Source organism: Larus michahellis, chromosome 2, assembly GCF_964199755.1.
Source record: "Larus michahellis chromosome 2, bLarMic1.1, whole genome shotgun sequence".
Classification (NCBI taxonomy): domain Eukaryota; kingdom Metazoa; phylum Chordata; class Aves; order Charadriiformes; family Laridae; genus Larus; species Larus michahellis.
In genome coordinates this window covers 71480372-71502734 of record NC_133897.1, presented here as the reverse complement: position 1 = coordinate 71502734, position 22363 = coordinate 71480372, and the positions used below count along the sequence as shown (strand labels likewise).

The 22363-nt window shown below is 43.1% G+C and overlaps 1 protein-coding gene across 3 annotated transcripts in view; it reads left to right on the top strand.

Moving 5' to 3' along the window:
- The window catches only part of RNF144B (ring finger protein 144B), a 93931-nt gene that overhangs the window by 58487 nt on the left and 13081 nt on the right, over window positions 1–22363 (top strand). For all 3 annotated transcript variants that reach the window (XM_074575827.1, XM_074575828.1, XM_074575829.1), the window contains exons 2-3: window positions 4133–4321; window positions 17213–17317. In XM_074575827.1, the coding sequence (XP_074431928.1) occupies window positions 4157–4321; window positions 17213–17317 (270 nt within the window). In that variant the 5' untranslated portion in view covers window positions 4133–4156. The remainder of the gene's footprint in view (window positions 1–4132; window positions 4322–17212; window positions 17318–22363) is intronic.

The window sequence follows — 22363 nt, the reverse complement described above, 5'->3', positions numbered from 1 at the left end:
AGTTAGGTGCTGTATTCCAGTGTCAGTGATACATTTCTTGCTTTATTTGGGATTCTATCCTAAATGGGTCATTTGTGTTTGTGAGCATGAAAGGGAAGAACTTAGTGCTTAGAAATGTATTTTATTTATACGAGGGTCCATTTTTTTTCAGGAGCTTTCCATTTACTTTTATTTCAGGTCACTTTCATTAATATAACCAAAAATGGAAGGGTCTTTTCCTCTTTGTCCCCAACTCATTCTTCAGTGACTCCCTCTTCCCCTGCATGACATATAACATCCTAGATGTTTTGTTTTCAACCTAAACTGTTGGCAACTCACATGTAATTACAGTAGGAATTTTAAGCTACTGTAAAGAGAGCTAATGAATGTATAATTAACTAATGACAGTCTGTGGGACTAAGCTTAGCAAAGTGAAAGCCATAAAAATTCGGAGCACGAATGCTTCACAGCTTCTCTGTAGTGTATGGAAAAGTCAGTTCCATGGTAGTGAAGTTGGGGAGATGGTTTGAGAGCTTGGGAGAGGACTGTATTGGGAGAGGAGTGTATTGAAATGTTAGGAAAGAATAGGAGAAGGAGTAGAGGGTGGGAGCAGGAGGAAGACACGTGTCTTTTTCTCTCCATTGTTTCTACCACCTTATCTGATCATGGGAATGAACGTCCTCTGCAGGCCTGATTTCTCTTCAGAGCCCAGTTGCCACTGGATGGGACTGCCCTTTTCCATAACCATTAACTCTTCCCCCTGCAGAAATCACAATTCTGGTGAGCAGAACCAGCTGGTTGGGTTGCTCTGGGAGAAGGAGCAGGATGTGTAGGCTATGCATCTGCTCTTTCTTTGATGGGCAGGTTTTCAGGTACTACTAACAGGGTGGCTTTGCCTGTGCCAGCCTCACCTGGAGGACCAGGACTACTTATGGGCAAGCTGGCCCCTTAGGGAGCACGGAGGGAGTGCTGTGGGTAGCCACGGTGCCTCTTCCAGGGGCTGTGCAGGCGGGCTGCGCAGCTGTCTGCGTGGCTCCGATCCTGTTCGCTTCGTTTGCTGAGCCCCGCCGGGGTTAATGAGGCTGTGGTGAGATGAGCCAGCCTGGGCTGGGGGGGGGCTGCATCCTCTGGTCTGCCAGGTTTGCTTGGTGTTGTCTGCTGGAGATTTCTACAGGGTGGTCTCCTTGTTTTAGGGAGAACCTCAGCCCCACTCTGGCATCCTGGTGCGAGGGAAGGAGGAACGTGAGGGGGACAGGGAGCGAAACTGAATTTAACCTACAAACAGTCTTCAGGGACAAGGGTGCCTGGGATGTGATAATGAGTCCCCACAGCCATCGCAGTGTGGCAAACGCTCTGGTTATCACACTGAGTGCCAGATTTAGGCCATCTAAAATTAGCCCTTAACCCTAAACCTCAGTCATACACCTGAATCTTCCTACTGCTGCCTTAATAAAAGCATGCAGGGTTATAACCCTTTGGGATATAAAAAGAACACTGACTTCGGAAACAGCTGTATCCATTTTATATCCGTTCCCACATCCTGAAATATTCCTACCTGTTCTTTTGCACGTCCCTCCTCTTAACATTGCTACCTTTTACCGTGTAAATGAAGAAATGTCAGATCCGTGCAGCGTGGGGGTGAGTAGCTTACCTGTACAGATGCAGCTGCTGTTGAAAAGCATACCTGACTAGATGCGTTACAGTTCTCTCAAATACTGAGATAATATCTAGCACGTAGTTTTAAATAACAGGTAGTTCTTGATCTGCTGTAGTGTTTCCAGTGACTCACTGTCCCATCCCCCCCCGCCCCGGCTCCCTGTTGCGGTAATTACAGAAGAGTATTGCAGTCCCTGACTCAGAGGGAGGCTTCCTTCCAAGGCTTCTGGGCATGCTGGAGCTCCAGCTCTGCAGCCGTATGGAGCAAATTGTGGGGGGCATCATGGTAGCAGGTGGGGACTGCGTCAAGAATAATGTGGGCATGGCATACGTTTTGAGCTAGTGATAGCAAGCCATTAAAGAGAGAGTTTGCTTTGGATTTGTGGCCAGGAATTTGATTGCCAGAATCTTGGCTATGACGCTTGTGTCTCTAAAACTGGGTGCTTAACCGGAAAGACGTCCCAAGGGACACATCTGATGGCTTCTCTGTCAGGCTAGGCTAGGAAACTGCAAAGTGTAAAAATTAAAAGGGGTAAGCGAGCTCCCACCCGTATTTGTTGTGGTTTCGTGGCTTTTCAAGAGAAAGTGTCTTCCTACAGACCGGTGGGAACACACGGGGCAGGAATGGGGCTGGGGCTGGGCTGTGCGTCAGGTCATGAGGTGGGAGCTGTGGGGCAAGGTTCCACGTGCACTGACCCCTTGAACTCCATGAGCACCATCGTTTTCCCCCTCTGGGGAGGAATTAACCAGGTACTGCAAGCTGGCACGTCCTGTACGCACTGACTGGCTGCAGCTGGCCTGGCCGCTCCGGCAGCCACGAAACGGCAGCAGTGACGTGCTGCCAAATGTGACCTGACAGCCCGGCCACGAGGATGCTCGGGACTGCAGGGGAGGCGAGGAGAAGTGGACCAAAGGGCTCGAGTCTCCTGTTTGCGTTGTGAGATGTCAGATCTGACAGGTCTTGATCCCTTGTTGTTTTCATGTTCATGCAGCCTCCATTTGTGATGTGGCTTTTTCTATTTAGCAGAGCTGCCCTCTTGCTTTCCGCTGGTGCAAGCAGCTGCCTGCAGCCAGCCACCAGGTCTATGCTTGCAAGAAGTGTGTTTGAAGGTCTTCTTTCCATCAGATAAGTGCATTGAGAAGCAGATCTGTGGAAGCTGGGTCAAGTTTCTTGCAAATGGTAGTAGATTTTCCTGTGCATTAAATGCTGCACCAAACTCCGCTGTCTATTTTGAGGTGAATAAAATCTGCAAATTTGCTTTCCATTGTTTCAGCTTAAGCATGAGGATAGTCTCTTTACTTTCTCTTTCAGTGTTACTGTGTAAGAAAGAGGGTCCTGAATTTTTTTAAGGTTATGGTGCACTGTTCTCAAATGCCTATGTCAGAAAACATTACATATGAGCACGATATTTCCATTTGTTGCTTCTCAAAGGATAGAAATTTCTTCACCAAGTACCGCTTGGACATAATATGTGGTTGAAACACAGCTATTCTGACCATCTCCCTGTCAAAGTGCTAGTGCACTTTGTTTATGGTTCACAAACTTCAGTGAGATGCCTAAGAGCCCTATGAAATATATGGAAGAGCTGGATGCCAGGGAGTGGGATGCACAAAAGTTACAGACCACAGCAGGCAGCTCTCTGGCATAGTCAAGGCAATGCAGAAGAGAGGAGTGCACATAATACTCTTACTCGCTTGGATTTAAGCTCCGACCCTGTGTGAAGTACAAACTGAAACCCTTTCCTGGGTTTAGATGCCTTGACCACTGCTCTTGCAATGGACAGCCCGCCTCCTACCTCAGTGACAACTCACAGAGAAGGCGGAGTTCATGGTACCCACCACCTACGTTACAGGCTAAATGTTTTAAGTGCTTGCCTAGGAAGGGGGAATCTGTGCTTGCCGTCACCTTGCACTGCCCAGGAGAGCTCCCGAGACACCAGCTGGAATGGGAAATGGGAGTGGAGACACCCGTTGAAACAGTGTTGATGCAATGAAGACCCAAGGATTCATAGGGACGGGAAGGGTTTGACTCTGAAACTCATTTGAGAGGGCACAGTGATATATATATATGTGTACATATAAACATAGTTTACTTTTTTAATTAAGAGTTCATTGTCCCAAGCCAGATCCCTGCTCCTAGGACTTTGGTGAGGGCTCTGACCACTACACTGTTGCATATAACATAGGTAATGTCCTATCTGTGTGAGTTTTGGTTTGGTTTTTTATTAATATGATGATACATGGCCTGACTGAGGTGCTTTGTGCCAGCAAGGTGAATGTTTCCTGAGAACCCAACCCAGTTCAGGTCTTGTGGTGAGGTGGGCTCTCAGGCACCTTCTTTGTGAATTTTGAATGGCCTGAAGCGTGAGACTGGCACCAAGATGCCAAAGTAGTACATTTGGGTATGCTTTTGTGGATCTGAGCTGTAAATTCTCAGGTCAATGAGAAGTGACTACATGGCTTGTGGGATGTTTCAGCTCGTGATTTCTCTTTTCAGGCTGAGTGGACCATTAACGAGTGAATGGATTCTGCTGGGAAGACTTGTCCTCACACCATGACAGCCGACGAGTCAGAAGCTGGAGAGTTAGCTCTGGAGCCCCTGCTCACTTGCAAGCTATGTCTCTGTGAATATTCCCTGGATAAGATGACCACTCTTCAGGAATGCTGCTGCATGTTTTGTACATCGGTAAGATCTAGCAGCGCCTTTATGCTACAGGAGCAGGGTAATGGGAGATAGACAGAACTGCGAGATGGGCTTGCTGGTCCTGTACAAGAAACGTGTGTTATCTACACTGACAGAGGATGCTTTCCTAAAGAACATTTGGTGTTAGTCTGTCTTGCCTTATTTAGAAGACTTCTGTCATTCTGCTTTTGATAATCTGTAACTCTAACAGACATTCCCATAGGAAATAATAATAAATCCCAGTAGTAAATGGGAAAAAAGATGCATTTTAAGACTGTCAGAGAACATACACAGTCTATACACAGTCTCAGTATTTATTTTTTTCTGAAGCAAAATCTTGAAACATCATAGGATAGCTGTGAGGTTTTGTTTCATCGTTACAATTTTCTGAGTACTCAGAGACCTTTTAAGTCCTGCATGTAATTTTTAAAAGCAATCAGAAAACTTAAACAAAAATTAACCTTGGCCTATTGAACCTTTGCATCTGCAGTCTGTGCTGCAGAGGTGTTGCCCAGGTCATGCATTGCCTATAGTTGTCAGTGAGGACATTCTTTCCTGCAAATTCAGATCAAATAAAGCTGGTGGAAATGATAAAGGTGGAGGTTGAGTGAGCTGATAAAAGCCCTACAGATATTAGTACTTTTCTGGTCTCTTTGTCAGCCTGGAAAAATGGACCCAGTTTCTCTGGTGATTGTGACTTCAATGTACGTTACTAATGGATTTTGGAAACAGGTCAGAAGCCACTGGAGGGATATTGTTTTTTTTAACTCCAGATTAAATGTACTTGGTTTTATTTTTTAACAACAAATTGTAGGTAAGCATCAAGCAAGTACATTTAAGTTTTGCCTTTTATTGTTTGAACCCATGGAAGAAATCTATTTGTGAAGCCAGTTTGAGTGAGAGTATCTTCACTTACTCTGAATTCAGGATAGCTTAAATGGGATAAGAATCTAGCTATGTGTTTCAGACAACTAGGATAAGATTGATTAATATGCGTTTTCAGCCTGAACTTCATGGATTTTGTTTTCCATACCGACTTCCAGAAAACATTCACGTATTTTAGTTTGTAACAAAAGTTTTAAGAGAACTTAACCTAACAGGCAGGTATGAAGAATCTGCTTTAAATTAAAACAATTTGGAGAAGCTGATACCTTTACAGCAGTTCCGCTCCTCTCCAAGAATTCAGTGGCTCTGATTTAGTATCATGAATGGCACATTAACCTCAGTGTTAGCTGGGCAGAGTAACCCTTTCGCCCCTGGGGAAGGGAGGACTCCTGAGGACTCTGCCAGTCAGAACTGGGCTCTCCACTCCTCCAGGGGACTGGGGAAGGGAGATGTTGGTGATGGCTGGGGATGTTGCTGTCCCCACCTGTCCCCTGTTGGTGCCGCAGCTGCCACCCCACACATACACCCCTTACCTGGCCAGAAACGGGAAGAGCATCCGCTCTGAGCTTGGCTCTCCAGTGCCATGACAGCGAAGTGGAAAGTACAGTCACAGTTGTTTGGCATCTGTGCAAACTTTGCTGACTTTGTCTAAACCAAGAGCCAGCCATGAGTGAGCGCCGAATGCAGCTGGGATAACCCTTTAGACATGCTCTATTTATTTCAGTGGGCGTAATGTGTCTCAACTCTGCTTATGCTCCATGTCTACCCTTTGTCTGAACATCCTCCCGATGGACATGTCTGGGCTGATGCAACAGAGACACGTAGGTCTTGTATCCTATAACAAAAAGCTCTGGAAACTTTTAATGTGCTTATATGGCTTTCTGTCTTGACCCCAGAGCACCTTCTGGGAGGCTGTACGAGTTGCACTTTTGGGCAGCCTCCAAAGAGCAGTGTCAGAAGCTCCTTGCCACGAGTGCCTCGGTTCCGGGGCTTGCATGGGGGATTGCTGGGGGCACAGCCTGCAGTAGCTGCACTGGTATGCAATGCCCTAAATTTCCTTTCACCCATGCCAGTGCTTCTAGATACCTTTGCACTCCCCTTAAGGCAGATATTGGGGTAAGAATGTCAACTGTGAGCTATGGGATCAAGCCCATATCGGTTTTTCAGCTAGCAGTGCTTTCAGCTTGTATAGCTTCTTCTTCTTTTTTATTACTAAGTTTAATTTGATAGATCCAAGAGTAGTATTAAATTTGAAATAGAAAAGGACTTGACATGGTCATAATAGGTTCTGTTCTACTAAGGTGAAACCATTAGTTTTGTTAATTTTTTGTTCTATTACACATGAAATTTTTTTTTCCTAACTGTAATGATGATTCTGCATCTGTGGTCATTTTTCACTACAGCATTTTTGGCTGTGGAAATAATTGGAAATTGTTACAATTTAAGCATCTGTGGGTGCAAGCTTATATCTCCTTTTCGCTTGTAGCCTGTAAAACCAAGGAATTTAAATTTGTTAGACTTGTGTACAGCTGTTTTTTCACCTTAGAAACTCTTGTAATAGGCTTTATACCTTGTAAAAGCTGTATTCTAGCCAAAGTAAGTAAACTGTGTTTAAGAAGGTGTATGTTTGCATTTTGGTGGAATGTTGCTAGTTAAGACAGGAGTTTTTCGAATAGCTATAAACATTTTTACTATCTCTGTTCAGAGAAGAAAAAGCAGATGGCTTGCAGAACATGCCTGCCATCTTACTTGGTAGCCCAGTCAGGTCTGAAGAGGCATCAGCCTTGTATTTCTCAACATTTGTTGCACTTAGCGTAAGACTCCACTGAAATGTGAGATAAAGCACACATTTACACATCCCGAGAATTTGGAAACGGCTATAGTGTACCTTATGGCTTGGTTTCATTGTGTTTGGACTATATTGGTTTCGAATGAAAGACTGATCTCTGAAGAGGGTTGGGCAGGGATGTGAGGTGTATTTTATCTGCAAAAGTTTTAGAGGACTGCACTTCAGGTCATTTTCTGTACCTGTAAAACCTTTGTGGAGTGCCATGCTGTGGTGCACTTTTACATAAATGTATTCAGCAATATACATATTGCTTAAGCTGCATGGTTTTATGCTACTTGCCCGGTTCCCAAAAGGGGAGGGGGGTCTCATCTGTTCCTGATTCTGCTTGCCTTGTTTTTTGTCGTGCCAGTCATCCTTCCTGTTGCCCAGGTTTTGGCGCTCATTAGACTGGCTGGAAAGTATACATCTTAGAGACTGCCATCTTTTCAAAACCTGGCTGAAATTGGGAAAACAGCTGGGAGAGACCATGAGTGGTGTGATTGCATGCACCTTGCTTCCTCTTGCTAGAAATGCCCTGGTAGCTGGCACACCATAAATGACCCTTTGGAAGCAGTAGGGAGGAGTGCAGGACTAGCGGTAACACTGGAAATACTAAGGGCCCTGTGGAGGACTCGGTGCGAGTCTGTATCATAGAATCACAGAATGGTTTGGGTTGGAAGGGACCTTAAAGATCATCTGTTTCCAACCCCCTGCCATGGGCAGGGACACCTCCCACTAGACCAGGCTGCTCAAAGCCCCATCCAGCCTGGCCTTGAACACTTCCAGGGATGGGCCCTCCACAGCTTCTCTGGACAACCTGTTCCAGTGCCTCACTACCCTCATAGTGAAAAATTTCTTCCTGTAGCCTGTAAGCAGTCATGGAGGTGAGATTTTACCAGGTGCAGTAAGATTGCTAGTGGAACTGGGGAAGGAACTAGTTCCTTCCCCAGAAGTGAACTAGTGCAGTGCTGTTAAAAAAAACATGGGTTTGGGGGTCAATAAAAATGCCCACATGCCAAATCTGTTTGGTTTTGTCTTTCCTCTTTTTTCCCCCTCCTCCTAAGCATTTCAGAGTCCTGATGAGAGCCAGGTGAGCAATAAATGGCATTGCTGCTATTTACATCAAGCAGCTGCTTATATCCATCTTGTGTGTTATTTACTGGAACACGGTTCAAGATACCTAAGACAACATGTAACAAAAGTCTGAAAACAGCAGATACTTTTATGTATTTGCTTCTGTGTTTTCAGCACATGTCTGTGCAGAACTAGCATGATTCACCCTTCTTTTTTTCCAAGCAAATTCTTTGTTGGGTCTTGTACTTCTGGGAAGTGTATGAGGTAACTGTGTTACAAAACGTGCAAAACAAATATCATGGTGATCCACCTGTTTGTTATTTTGGTGCACACAATGCGGTCTAAATGTGATTAAACTTCATGCAACCTTAAAAGTAGAAGTCAGCGTGCAATGTTGAATAGAAGCACAGGTAGCTTCTGTGCTGTCTTGGCTCTTCTACAAGTAGAAGGTGATACAAAGGTGTTTGGGAGAACAAGATTTTCTGCTGTAGCTACGTGTGACCGCAAGGCCAGGGCTGGACATGGGCAAGTCAGGGGCTTGGGAGGCTGCAGCCTCCAAGAGAGGAGCTTGCATGCCGCTGCCAGCTACTTTTGCTAGAGGGGAAGGGGAAGACCTTCCAGGAATTGTAATTTCCCTGTTGCACTTCACCAGCAGGACGCTTTAAGGCTCCTCTGCTTTCCTTAAGCTTTTTAGGAGCAGCTGTGTGTTGCCCTGCCGCCTTCTTTCGGGTGGCTAAATATTGACATTTTGTCTGTAGTGCTGTGAAGCCTCAGGTCGCTTGTGCAGGGGAGCACTGGAGAAGTGGAGACAAACTGATGTGAAGGATCGGCATCATCAGCAAAAAGAGTGGTCAGAAAAGCCTGAGAGCAGAGGAGACTGAGTAGGTCAAAGACAAGGAGGAGGCAGATGACAAAGAGCGTGGGATGCCTGCTAAATGGAGCAAATGTACATGAATACTCCAGTGAAAGGCTACTTAGTAAAACTTAGGAGTAAGGGAAAATTTGGATTTCCCTTCATCTACTCAACACTGGGTTTTAGTATCTCTTCTGTTTCTTTGTGCTAATTCCCAAGAAGGGCTTTGGTCCCCTCTTCTTCCTCCTCTTTCCCCCATCCTACAAGACACCTGCATGTGCTCACGGCTGCACCTGAACCCTACCTTCTCCTCTTCCTAAACAGACCTTGTGCTGCAATGCCCCACTTACTTTATATAAAGCTCACCTCAGATTGTTTTCTGCTTCCGCCCACAGGTAGCAAGCTGTCAAGGTTTGACATTTTGGATTCTTTTTTCCCAGCTCAACATTTGAAATGTTTCATAATAACTTTGTTTTAAGGTTATAAAAAAGAAAATTCCCACACCTGCTAATATTGGCATTGAACTCAGCACTTTTATGGTAATTTAGATGGTTTAAGAACTTCTTGCATGCATTTCTCTGCAGAGTCACACCAAAAGCAGAGTGAGCAGGGGTACCAAAAGGGCACAAATGTACCTATTGCCTTTTGATGGATGCTACTATTCAGGAAGAGGGGCTACGTGTTTCTGAAGTCAATAGAGGTGGCAGCATGTGGGTGGTGGCCAAGGGAAGACAGGTGAGGAAGAGGGAACTAACACGTTTAATGACAGTACCGCATCGGTGAAGTTGCTGTTATCTCCATTTAACAAATGAAGAAACAGATGTGAAGTAAGTGGTCAATGCCTCAGAGTGCCACAGTAATTAAGCCAGCCTGTGACATAAGCCTTATGGTCATGTCTGTTTTGTAGCTCTTGGTAAGGCCAGGTTTGGCCCGATGCAGATTCGTTTGCAAGAGGAATGGTATTCACAGCTGGTTCAGTTTTGGGAAGGGTGAGTTTCTCCCGTCCCGCTCTCTGGTCCTTTTCTGTCTGGTGGTGCCGCATCATGGCAGTGATTACCAGGAACCTATCCTAACTTCTGTGAAAGGCTGCCAGGATGTGGCGGGCCATGTGTAAATTGGTTTTAGACTGTTTATCTGAGCAGAATCTAGCACCATTGGTGGGAGATCTTTTGCGACAAAGATGATGACAATACATTGCTCAGATATACTTAAAAGATCCCTTAAAAAATAGGCTTGTGGAGCAGCGGGAGGCCATTATATTCTGGTCCATTACCCTGTTTGCTTGTTGTTTTCACTTGACAAAATGAGATGCTTGTCAGTGATGTTATTCCTCCCCTTCTACTGAGCCATGAGATGACCATATGTCATTTGAGGCTAAAGGGGCATTTTTTCACTTTCTTTCAAGCATCTTTATCAGTGAGGCTCTTATGTGGCCTGATTCCCTATCCATTTGAAAGCAACTTCATTTGTCACTGCATCTGGTCCTTAACAGTTAAAATATAGACTGGGAAATACAAATGCATGTTTCATTGGACTTTGTTTTTCACTTTTGTCCTGCCTATCATAAGTTTAATCTATAACAAATTAATAAATGGCTATTTCTGTGGTGTACTTTTAAAAAACTTTCTTTACTTGGAAAAGCCTCACATTTTTTTTCCAAGTGAAGTGCAGATGCCTCCAAGCTAATTGCCAATAGACATAATTAATCTAGTTTTAAGATCTGTTTAGAAATACTTGAGAGATTCCAGGAGTTTGATTACCACACATTGAAAGCAACTGGCCCATTACAGAGATTGCACATGCAGAAATGCAGATGTAATGACAATGATGAACATATTACTAAATGTTATATAGATCTGTCATAAACACTATGAGTACTGTTGGGGGGGGTATTTTTATTTGCATACACAATGGATTAAATGCTGAGTGGATCAGGTGGTTAAATTTAGAGTTCTGACAGGTATCATCTCACCAAAGTCAGTAATACTACTAATTCTATTTAAAACTGTATGACTACTACATTGTCTTGTGTATGCACTGAAGAACAGATAACATTTGTAAATAAGAAAGAAATGAAAGTTATGTCTTATTGAATAAAAAGTACATTAACGCTGCCCAGAAATTAAACAAAAACTAAATGCCTATCTGTTGATCTGTTCTGAATCATAAGACCCTCTGGCATGCCAAGTGAAAAGTTAAGTTTTCTCTCCATATACAGTCTTTTTTTTTTCACATATCCCCCTCCCCCCAAATTTTGAGTTTGTAAAAAGACTAATCCTAAGAAAACCCCAAACCCAAACCAATATAGTTTTGAGGGCAAATCTGGAAGAGGGATATAACATTTTAAATCAGCCTTGCGGATTTTGAGATAGAAACCTGAGGTTTTCTTAATTTTCCTGAAATTGAAATAGTCTTCAAGTTATACATTAGTAGGAAAGACCTTCTTGTTCTGGCAAGATGCCTTCAATCATTTCTTGCATTTTCATATTTAATGTAGATCATGCCCTAGTACTGGTTAAGGAGTATTGTAGATCCGTTTTTTTCCCTGTCCGCAATTTAATTAAAGACAAATTCCCTTACTTATCCTGTATGAACTGCTGCACAGTGGCTGCCAGCAGTATCTGTAGCATTTGACAGGAAAGCCAGTGCTTTCAGTTTCTTTTTTCTTCCTATCCACCCCTCCACGTTTCTTAATAAAACTACCTGTTCAATTTTGTCACATCACGTGTGCGGTTTCCCTCTATGCTTTTGCATCCGAAACGATGAGGCTGCATTTAGGGAGCTGAAGAGCTGCATGCAGATGGGAGACGAGCAAGGTAATGGAACATGCCAAGGTACTTGAAAAAGCAGTACGTAGGAATGATTGAGATCCATCTTTTGTCTCTGGTACAGAGATTATCTGAAAATGGCTTTGAATAGAAACATAAGATTTCACAGGGAGGGGGATATAGTGCCTTTGTGACATCATTACCTAGCAACATAATACTGATAATACTGAAATTATACTTTGAACTCATTCTTATGTTAAAATGCAGTACTGTTATGGTCCCTTGGCACCCTTGGCAGATTAAATACATTGCCAAACAGATTCTTTCTTTTTTTTTTTTTTTTTGGGGGAGGTTAGTACCTTAAAAATCTCCTCTGTACAATATACTTCAGGGAAAAAAAAGTTGAAGTTAGAGGAGCATGTAGGAGATGTGTTGAAATGAAGAATCCATGAATAGCCTGGACAGAATTTTCTATTCTTGGGGCTTGCAGCTGACCATAGAAAACGCTTTTGAAGATCAGAGGAAGTGTTCATTACTGAAGAAGGAATTTTTTATGTTATTAGTTCACGCATTCCTGGATTGGGCTTTTCAGTGCTTTTTTAAAGATTCTTACCTCATGTTACAACATACACTTTCAACAAAGCCTTAGCTCCAGGAGACGAATGCATACTTGGGGCATATGTAAATATTTGCCTAAATCATAATCTTTCTTACAAGTCCTGCAAGACAAAAAAGAAATGCATATGTGTTGCAGGATAATTTGATCCAGGTACTTTACAGGCCTTAATTTACTAGGTACTCATGAACAGCATTTTGTGAAGTAAGTAAATGGATATTGACCTTCATTTATTAAATAGAGGAAGGTGATGGCCTGAAAGACAAAAATGGCATAAGAGGGAAAAAAAATTCTTGCCCTAAAATGCTTAGACAGCAAATTATTTGAAAAAGGTGTCATTATACATTATGAATCTCAGGTGGAGAAAAAATTACTTGTAGTACTCTTTCCACTGAAGTTGATAGTAGTCCAGCAGGAGCAAAACGTGCTCGGCAAAGTTAGATTAGCACCGAAACCTTCTGTTAGGTGTACTGAGTTTTACTGATGAAATTAAATTATCACATTTTAATTGATTCCTCTTGCTTGATTTTATCAGGATGTTGTTACGTATCCCAGAACACAGATATGTATGTACATGGTATAGTTGTTCTGTGGGGAAAATCTGAGTAAACTGAACGTAACTCATTAGGGTGTACTTGCAGGTATGAAAGTTAAAATTCCTTGTGTTGGTGTCTCCCATTTATTTGAGGAGTGAACGGAATGGAGCCAAACCTCCAATTTCTTCTGTAATCAGCAGGATCCAAACCTGTTCAGCAAGACCTCAGTAGACTTTTAGTCTGTTGCCTCAACCATTCTGCCTTGACTATGTGGCGCATTTGTGGAGACCTCGCTGTGCTGGTAGGAAGGTCACTGCTGGTGACCTGCTCTGGCCATGGAGAGTAAGATGACGGTGTGACTATCGTTGTAAGCCACGGGTTCTGTGGTGTGACCTCTCCAGCCACTGACCGCTCTTCGTGCTTGTAAGTCACTGCAGTGTGGGAAACTGGTGGAGAAGTGTATCCCAAGGGTGTTCAGACCTGGTGATTTCTTGGATGTCAAGATTAAGGTGCTTTCAAGGAACTCTGATACCACAGAAGGCCGAGTATCTTGATCTTACGTTCACTTTGTAGAGCAATTAAGTAGCATGTGTAGCGTGTGCAGTTTTCCTGAGATGTTGCTGATTTTTGTAGACAAAATGCATGAAAAGTCTTAGCATTTTATGTCTGTATAAGGTATTCTCCATAGTGTGGGAGGACATATTGCTGAGAAGGTCAGTCAGGATTCATTCCATAGACATTGAATCCTCTTCTCATCGCATTTGCAGCTTGTACATCTTTTCAGATACTTCTATTTGCCACTTTTCAAGTAAGTAGCTAAATTAGTAGCTGAGCTGTAAATAATAGTAAAACCCCTCTAAAAACAGTCTTACTGTTAAAATGAAGGCGTATTTTAAAATGTTAGTGATTTTCCACTGTCTCTTCTCTGCTGCTAACTTGTGAGAGAGGGAACACAAAGGTCACATTTTTGTTCATGTACAGACTTAGGTAAAAAGCTTAACTCTTCAGTGGCAAATGTTAAATGCTTCCTTCGAGTTTCCCAGCACCTTTAAGTCCTTCCATCAGCTTCTTGAATTGCACACACAGCACCTTCTCCAAGCACAGAAAATCAAGGCAAAAGATATAATAGCTGTAAAAACTATTTAACAGGGAGGTTTTCTGTGAAACATTTGAAGATCCATGGCACTGCACAGACCTATCATAAAATCTCTTCAGGTCACCCTCTGAAAGCACAGCACCCTCTAAAAGTCTCGCAGAAGGCTCTGGTTGCTCACCTGTCCTCACTTACCACCAAGCCTTGAGCTAGAAGAGAAGGAGAATCCAGACGCATTAGCAATCCTCAGAAACCTCTGTTCTCCTGGCTTGGTACCCCTAATGATTCAGATACTGCATATTGAAACTGATTGCAAAATCCATACTGTGGATCGAAGCTCCTTAAGAGCTTCATGCCCATCCTTGCACGGAAGGGTAATTGTCAGAGCTCTGAGCTTCTGTCCTGGAAGTCTAAATTAAGAACAAGCCTCTGGGCTGCTGCGAGGCCTGCAGTAACTTCTCAGGCTTTGTCCTCCCTCTGTAACTGGCTGACCTGAGCTGCCCCCTGAATACAAATCCACTGTACCATGCTGTCAAAACAAATTACTAAATATCAGGCAGCACCCCAGAGGAGACAGAAGCCAGGATCTTAGCAAAAGTAAAAGGTTGCTCTCCCATGCTTGCTGAGGAGTTAAGGCAAACTAAATGCTTTGGCGGGAAGCAAACATTCCCCCTTCCCCAAACGCTGCCCTGAGGCTTGATCCAGAAAGTAATCAGGTCTCCCATGAGGAGAGGGAGTGAGATGTAAGAAGGCTCTGCTGGAGCATCACCCACATATCTAAGAAGTGCACCGCACACACTGCAGCATGTGCAGGCTTTGGGGACGGGACTTGGAGGGCAGAAGTTTCTGTTTGCATTGCTCATGGTGGAGGCTGGGTACAGGCACAAACCAGGCAGGAAATGTGTGCAGGCAGTGAGCACTTGATACCCCATTTCCCCTGTGATGTGGTCTGAAGCATGCGGTCAACGCCAGGCGCATGGTGAATGTGGGGCTGCAGGAGCAGATCATCCACAGCCTCCATCCGCATCAGTAATGGCACTGGGAGTCACCCTGGGCCCTGGGCGCACTTTTGTGGCTTTCCCTGTGCCACCTGCTGCCAATGCCCAGACCGTGGTGGCAGCAGATGTGGTCGGGGCCCTGTCAACCCCGGTGTCTCTAGAGTACCTGCTCCTGGGCACCATCGTGGTTATGTACCTGCTTCTGCTCACTGGTCTGTGGAGGAGCTGCGAGCGCTAGCGGGGCGATTTGATCTGGTGGTTAAACTGACTTTTTATAAGATCTGTGCCTAGATGCCTTTGGGGTAGGTAGGGGAGGAGATGGGACAGGGCACTGAGACTGCTTGAATAATAAAAGTGTATTTCCTGGTTAAATCTGGGCTGATATTCCCTGGGGAGCTAATACTGCCTTCAGTTACTGACATGATTTCTTTTTTGCTCGTCACCTGTGAATATCTCGCTTACTTCCCACATACTACTTGGACCAGCAATTCCTTAGAGCCTGCTCCACTCCTTTCTTACAGGGGTGCGTGCTGGATCTGAATTCATTAGTGCTTAATGAGCTAGATATTTAAATCTTACCATTTAGGTTATACCCCTGCGTTCTTCTAAATGAATACACTTCAAATATTTACAAATCAAAAGTAAGCTTATTTAAAATGCCACTAAGTTAAGCTGATTCTACTTGCTCGAACTAATATCTCTGTATAGTTCATCAGAATTAACAAATCATGTGGATGTTTCAGTAGAGACAGACAGAATAATAAAGAAACCTCATTTCCATTTGTAAAAGTCCTAATTATCCTGACATTTAAGAAGGTACCAGCTTTCCAATAAAAATACAAATGAGGAATTTTCTTTAATCACAGCACAATATGCAAGGCCTTCTCAGAACAGTCCAGACTAATGCAGACTTGAATGTTAAATGTCTATAAATACTGGAAAAACAGTTTGTGAAGAGTCCTGGGGCTTTACCAGAGCTGATGCTCTGAAAGGCCGTGATTTCCCAATAACCCACCGAGTAGCTTTTGAACTCAGTGCCTGGTCTGAAAGTTGGCAGAGAGGCAGAGGTCTCAAAGACCTTACACTTCAACTTATTTCTTGAAAACGGATGGGGCAATGAGGGAAGAAGCCAGCAGTACTGAGGAAGAGGAGAGGTTTATCACATGGGCATAAAATATATACCTGTAGGGAACAAAGCTGCATTAGTCCTGCGTGTAAAGTATGTTGGTTTTCATTTACAATGAACTATGCAAGCTGATACCAAAATCTGCCAGAAATCCATGTTTTGTTACTTTGTTAACAGTGATTTGCAATTTGCTGTATGCTTTTTCATTATTTTGAGGAGACTTGGTTGTTCTGTTTGATTTAGAAGTGAGCTGGCTTCCTTACCTATGCAGTTTGGAGATACAATTCAAGCACTGTTCTTTGGTCCATCACACCAGTTTTGCGCCATGATTTTATTAAAGATTCTATAATATATGTTAAAAAGGCAAGCTGAATATATTTGAAACCGGCATGCCAAATAAGATGTGGGGAGAACAGAGAACAGAGCCTGCCATTTTTGTGTAATGAAACAATTGGGAAGCATTCATAAGAAGGCCTCCATACTGGAAATGGCCTTTGAACTCCTGCTTAATAGATTAGAGGCTAATGATAAATCATGGTAAACCATGGAAATTACCTGATCTCTGTGGGGGACTGGGGAAGGAGGGGAAGAACTGATAACTGCACATCTTCTAGGGCAGATTATAACCTCCTAACCGGGTTGTAAACCCCCTTTCCCTTTTATGAAGCTGAGAACAGAAGTCTCTTTCTTGTAAATGAGGTCTCCTAGAGTGGAAGCTGCTGGCTCAGAGTCTGAATTAAGAACACAGGAGGAAAAGACAAAAGAGCGAAGCTTGGTTAATTAGGATGAAAGGGGGATACTCCCCCCACTAAATCCCCCAATCCCAGTTTAGCAGAGTGTAGGGGTTGTTAGCACTGAAAGGTCTGACTTGCTGACTTAGGTAAACGCAATGCTCAGCAGATGAAGTCATGCATAATTAATTGTTCTTGGTTGCATTCTTTCCGATGTAATGACTTGTAGCATTCACGCTTATAATAACTGATGTTTTCTGTGTGCTGGAGCTTCAGGACAGCCAATTAAGGCAGTGGAGGTGGTAGCTGTGCAGCATCTCTAGCATCTCTGTGTTACCAACATGTGGGCTATAACTTCTTTTTCTCTTTTCTTTATTTTTTTCTAGTGCCTAAAACGGTACGTGCAGCTGGCAATTCGAGAAGGTTGTGGTTCTCCTATCACATGTCCAGATGTGGTATGCTTGAAACATGGGACCCTACAAGAAGCAGAGGTATCAACACTTTTTTCATTCTCTCTCTTTTTCTTTTTTTTTTTTTTAACATAAACCCCCCAGACTTCTTTATCTGCATAATAAATATGATCATACACTTTTTCCTCCCTTTAATTACCTTTAATGAGCTTTTGGCAAGAAGCCTGCCTGACAAGAGGAACTAGAAACAAACAGATGTTTTTCAAGGGTTTTGCTCCTTTTTCCCTCCCTCTGTGCCTTGAGGAAAGGCTTATTTGGCATCCAGACAACCTCCCAATTACCCATGCAGGTGACTTAACCAGAATACCCTGTATCCCAGAATTGCTGAGCCTCCATTATGACTGTCAGTTAAATCAGATTTGATTAGACTGCAAACACTGAAATTCTTGTGCCTCTCTTAATTTAAGAGCAAAAACTCAAACTGAACGTATGCAACGCCATAATTTCTTCCTGTATGTTTATACTGGGCTGCAACAACCAATTTGCAGCCCAATATAAATATGCAAGACTCTATAGTGATACAGAAAGAAAGCTATCTGCACACAGCACTGGGTGGAAGCTGGTCTTAAGAGATATGAGAAGTGTCTTAATTCCCAAGGCAGAGATGGGAGAGGTTGAGAGCTCAGAAGCTACATGAGGTTTAGGCAGAGCTGTTCGCATGTCTGGCGTGTACGTGATCTCCCAGAGTAACTGGGAGGTTCAGTTTGAAAGTTGGAGGTGGAGAAACTGGAGGGAAATGACCTTCTTGGTCATTGCTTGGGACAACAGGGTTCAAGGGGACTGTAGATGACCCCTACCAGGCTGCCCGATGGCCTCCCAGCAATGCTCAAGCAGCCTCCTGCCTGACTTAGGACTGGTGTAAAATTTCCAAATTGGGCTTAGCGCCAAACCCATGACACGGGGAGGAGCTGTTGGCAGTGTGGCTGGAACCCTCATACGTGCCAGCTGTTCCGCGCATCTAGAAGGCCACGGAAAACTGGGAGAAAATCCAAGGTTGCCCTGCAGCTATTCTTGCTTGCTTGCTTTGCGAGCCAGGTAGGGCCCTGCTGGGCCTGGGAACACAAGCAGAAGAAAAAAAAAAAAAAAGGTGGCGAAGGGTTTTTGGCTGGCTTTGTGCATTCTCTCTGCATTTATTTGCAGGGACAAAATCAAGGAGAATCAGATCTCCATCCCTGAACTGAGGAAAACCAGCTTATCTTCTGGGTGCCGTTGAGCCCTATATATACAACTGACATAACTGTGGCAGAAGTATATAATAATCCTATTCAAATGCAACCAGTGGCAATGCAATTCCCTATACCTAAAACCACCTTTTTCTCCAGAAAAAGTCAGGATCTCCCCTCCAGCGTGCCTTTGAAACACCGTGCTTAGCTGAATCAAGGCCTGGGAGTCGCAGCTATGTTTGTTATGGCGTGCAGGCATATGGTGGAGCTTTTCGTTGGCCGAATCCAGCTACTGTGGAAAGTAGCCAGCTGTTTCCCTTCCTCCGTTCTTGGGCACAGATACAGAGAGGGCGTAGCAATGTCCCTCCCACCCATCGCGCCAGATTGGAGGCAGCTAACCTTTATTGAAAATGTGTTTTTAAAATAAATCTAACAAATGATAGGAAAAATTCTGCTCTGTTAAGCTAGTCTTATGATGCTGTAGGAATTAGAGAGATATATTTCTCCTTAGTAAAGCAGGAGGGCACTCCAGGGCATGTATTAATGGACCATTAGCTTAATCCTTGGGCGCTTTTTGGGCTGAAGGCAGGATGACTAAACAGCCCAAATGTGCATTAGTGTCCCGTGGATGAATGAATGTTCTGACGCTCCCTTTTGGCGATGCGTTTGAAACACAGACCTTCCCCTTGAAAAGCAAACAGGCCCCCAACCTGTTTAAAATGAACCACTTATGTATTTTACCAAGTACCTAGTTCTTTAGGGAAGAAATACCCCTAAAACCCCAGGAACAATAGAAAGATTAGATTGTCTCCGTTAATAATCTGAAAGATTATGTATGAGCACTCTGCATTCTTTTTTCTTCTCTACAAAGACTGTTCCATGTGAAAATGTGGCCTTTAAAAGCTATTACTTAAAAAACAGTACCTTATTCAGATGGTGGAGAATGTATGGCTATTGTTTGGCATGGAAGTACTATTTAGAATTTCACTCTCTGAAACTTCTAAAAAGTATGAGCCTTCTGACCTCTGGAGGGTCTGAATGTTTGGTCTCTGGCTTCTAGCAGGAAAAGATTCCTCATCAGGACAGTGCCATGAGGAATGACATGTTGCCTGTGCCCAGGGGAGAGGGGAGGAAGAAAAAAAGGTCTTTTTGTCTCCCCTGTGTTAACATCAGGGTTTTGAAAAAGTGTATTTTTCATGTCACGTCCATTTCAGACTCTCCTGTGACTGACGTTTACCAGGTACCATTATTACAGTTTTGAGAAAAAGTAGCAGTTAAAACTGTCTTTGTCGTGGACATGGTGTTAAATTAGTTCCTATACTTTGGGCTAAATTGTGTCTAATTACGTTCGCAAACATGGTTGCTTTGTTTGCTTTTTAAATGCTTTTTGCCCTAGCCTGCACAAGGGAGATAAGGTGAACTTAGGCATAATTTGAAACGAAGGAAAGCCTTTTCATTGACTCCAGTGCATTTTGGATTGAGCTCTCTTCAATAAGGAAACTGAAAAAATAATAACAAAGCTTATAAGCAATTTATAACACATTATACCTATGAAGGTTCCTCTACTTCCCTCTCTCAAGCACCTTATTCAAGATACGTAACATTTGTTCAGTGCTTTCCAGTGGCCTATTTGTCTTCATCGTGAATTAAGTCTGTTTTGTCTTCTTGCTGAAATTCTTCGGAGTTTATCTAGTTTCGTACTAAACTATGAAAGCCTTTTCACAGCTCTTGCCTTGATTCTGAGACACGTGCTTCTTGTGTTGCGGTCGGGCAGCGGAGAGGGGCAAAAACTCTGGTTAACATTTTAAACGGGGAATAGAATGTCTTGTATGTCTCATAGAGAAATGAGCAAGTGTGAACGGTAGGAATGCGTCTCTCTCAAACAGTTGAATATTTCATCGGTGTTTGGGGAGTTAACTGCTTATTCATAGAGTACGCGAGATGTTGGGAGGTAAGGCTTTACTTTTGGTGAGCTAGAACATTGAGTCTTTCTGGACCTCAAAAAAAAATGTTCCAGGCTTTTATTCTTAAAAAACTTAAAATGAGAAGTCATTTGAATGAGAAAATTGTACTTTTCAGTACTTTGAAGATATGCTTTCTGAAACCCCTCTGTTTGGTGGTTTGTTTTTTGTTTTTTACTTTAATAAAATCTAGTTGAAACTGGTTGTGTTCCCCTGCAGTTTTTTTGAATTGACAAATAGTGCATTCAAACAGAAGGAATTGTTCCACTGGAGTGCTTGAAACCAAGTGAAATCCTAGGTCATATCTCGACCTGTTACATCAAGATAGCAGCTGCTTGTAGTATAGCTGGTTTTAGGCAGAAATAAATGGGTGTTGATGGTGGGAAGGCAATGGTTTTGGCTACAGAGTTAATTTCAAATAGCTGGTTACACACAAAAAAGGAAAGTTTAAAAGCAATCTTGTTAAACAAGATGTTTGTCCTTTCAAGCTCTAATAGTACAATAAACAAAGATGATTTGGATTCGTTCCTGGAAGCAGAAGGTAGAAGGAACATCTTATGTTAATACAGTTCTGTTCAACCGTGCAGACTTCTTCTGTCTAGAATATTTCTGCCTCTCTTGGGAGTTTGCTCCATTGATTTAATTGGACCGGTTAATATCCCTAATCTAAATAAGGGGTAATTTATCATGGTTTGAAATGGTTTTACTTGGTGCAAATCCAATCACCAGTGTAAGCTATGAATCAGGGAAAGTCTCAACTAAATACGGGGATTTCTAATGTAGTACTTGCTTGGATAGTGTCTAGGGGATTGTGCTTTGCTATTTCTGATTCCTCTCTTGTTTTGAAGGTTGTAACGTTGATGCCAAAGGTCCATGTATATATAATCTGATTTGGATTAAAACCATGCAGCAGGCAGTAAAGGAGATCCTGCTTTGGGTCTCCTTTTGGCTCTTGAGTTCGACAAGGAGAACTACCCCTTTGCATGCCGTGCAGATTCTGCTTATTGTCCCTCTGTCTGTGTAAATCCGTGATCTACACCAGTGCTAACCTGACAGAGGGTTGTCAGCGCTTTGTAAAGTGATGCTGAAATGGGACGGTGACCCAGATCTTAGAATTTGTAATTGCGTTATATTCCATACATAGCTGAACAAAAATCCCTTTGTGAGTCAGTTTAAAATACCAGTTTTATTTTTAATTTGAAAATTGGTTTACATTTTGCTAGGGGTGATTGGAATGGTAAAATGAGGAGGAAGGTGAGAAAATGTTGCAGGCTGACCTATCTTTTTCAGGGTCAGAATTAAAATTTCTGTTCTAATTTACTTGGTTTTAAATAAATCCAAGGGGAGCAAATGAGAGAGTCTTCATTTTGTTTTTATTTGTCACTAAATAAGGGAAGAGCTCCTTAATGGAGAAAATGAATAAATTAATATTTCATGATGACTCTAACAAGCATGGTAGCTGATGAAGAAAGGAGTGGGCGTAATTTCTAACGATAAAGAGATCGAACTCCCATAGCCCTTTCAAAAGCAAAGCACAGCCCAAATTAAAACTATTTTGCCCTCCTTGCAAAACTAAACGGTGCCTCTGTGAGTGGGACTAAACTTTGCAAGCAACCGTCGCTGCTGCCAGCGCAGGATCTGCCCTTGCTGCGTATCTGCTGGAGCCAGAAAGGGAGAAGCACTTCTCCTGGTGAACTTTCCTCCCTCGGCATTATCGAGGTTTGATTCATACGGGTGTGAAAGGAAGTAAGATCTGTTCAGTTTTCTTGGTTGCCTCCTTGCTTCTCCCTTGAAAGCCTGAGAATAGGTGGAGTGGTGATTTTCCCTTTCCACTGTGGTAGCCAGTGTTTTAAAACAGGGGAGTTGTTCTTCCTTGGCTCCTGGTTACTGCACTGCCCGGGTTACAAGGAACAGTCCGCCCCTGTGTAAACCAAACCCAATTA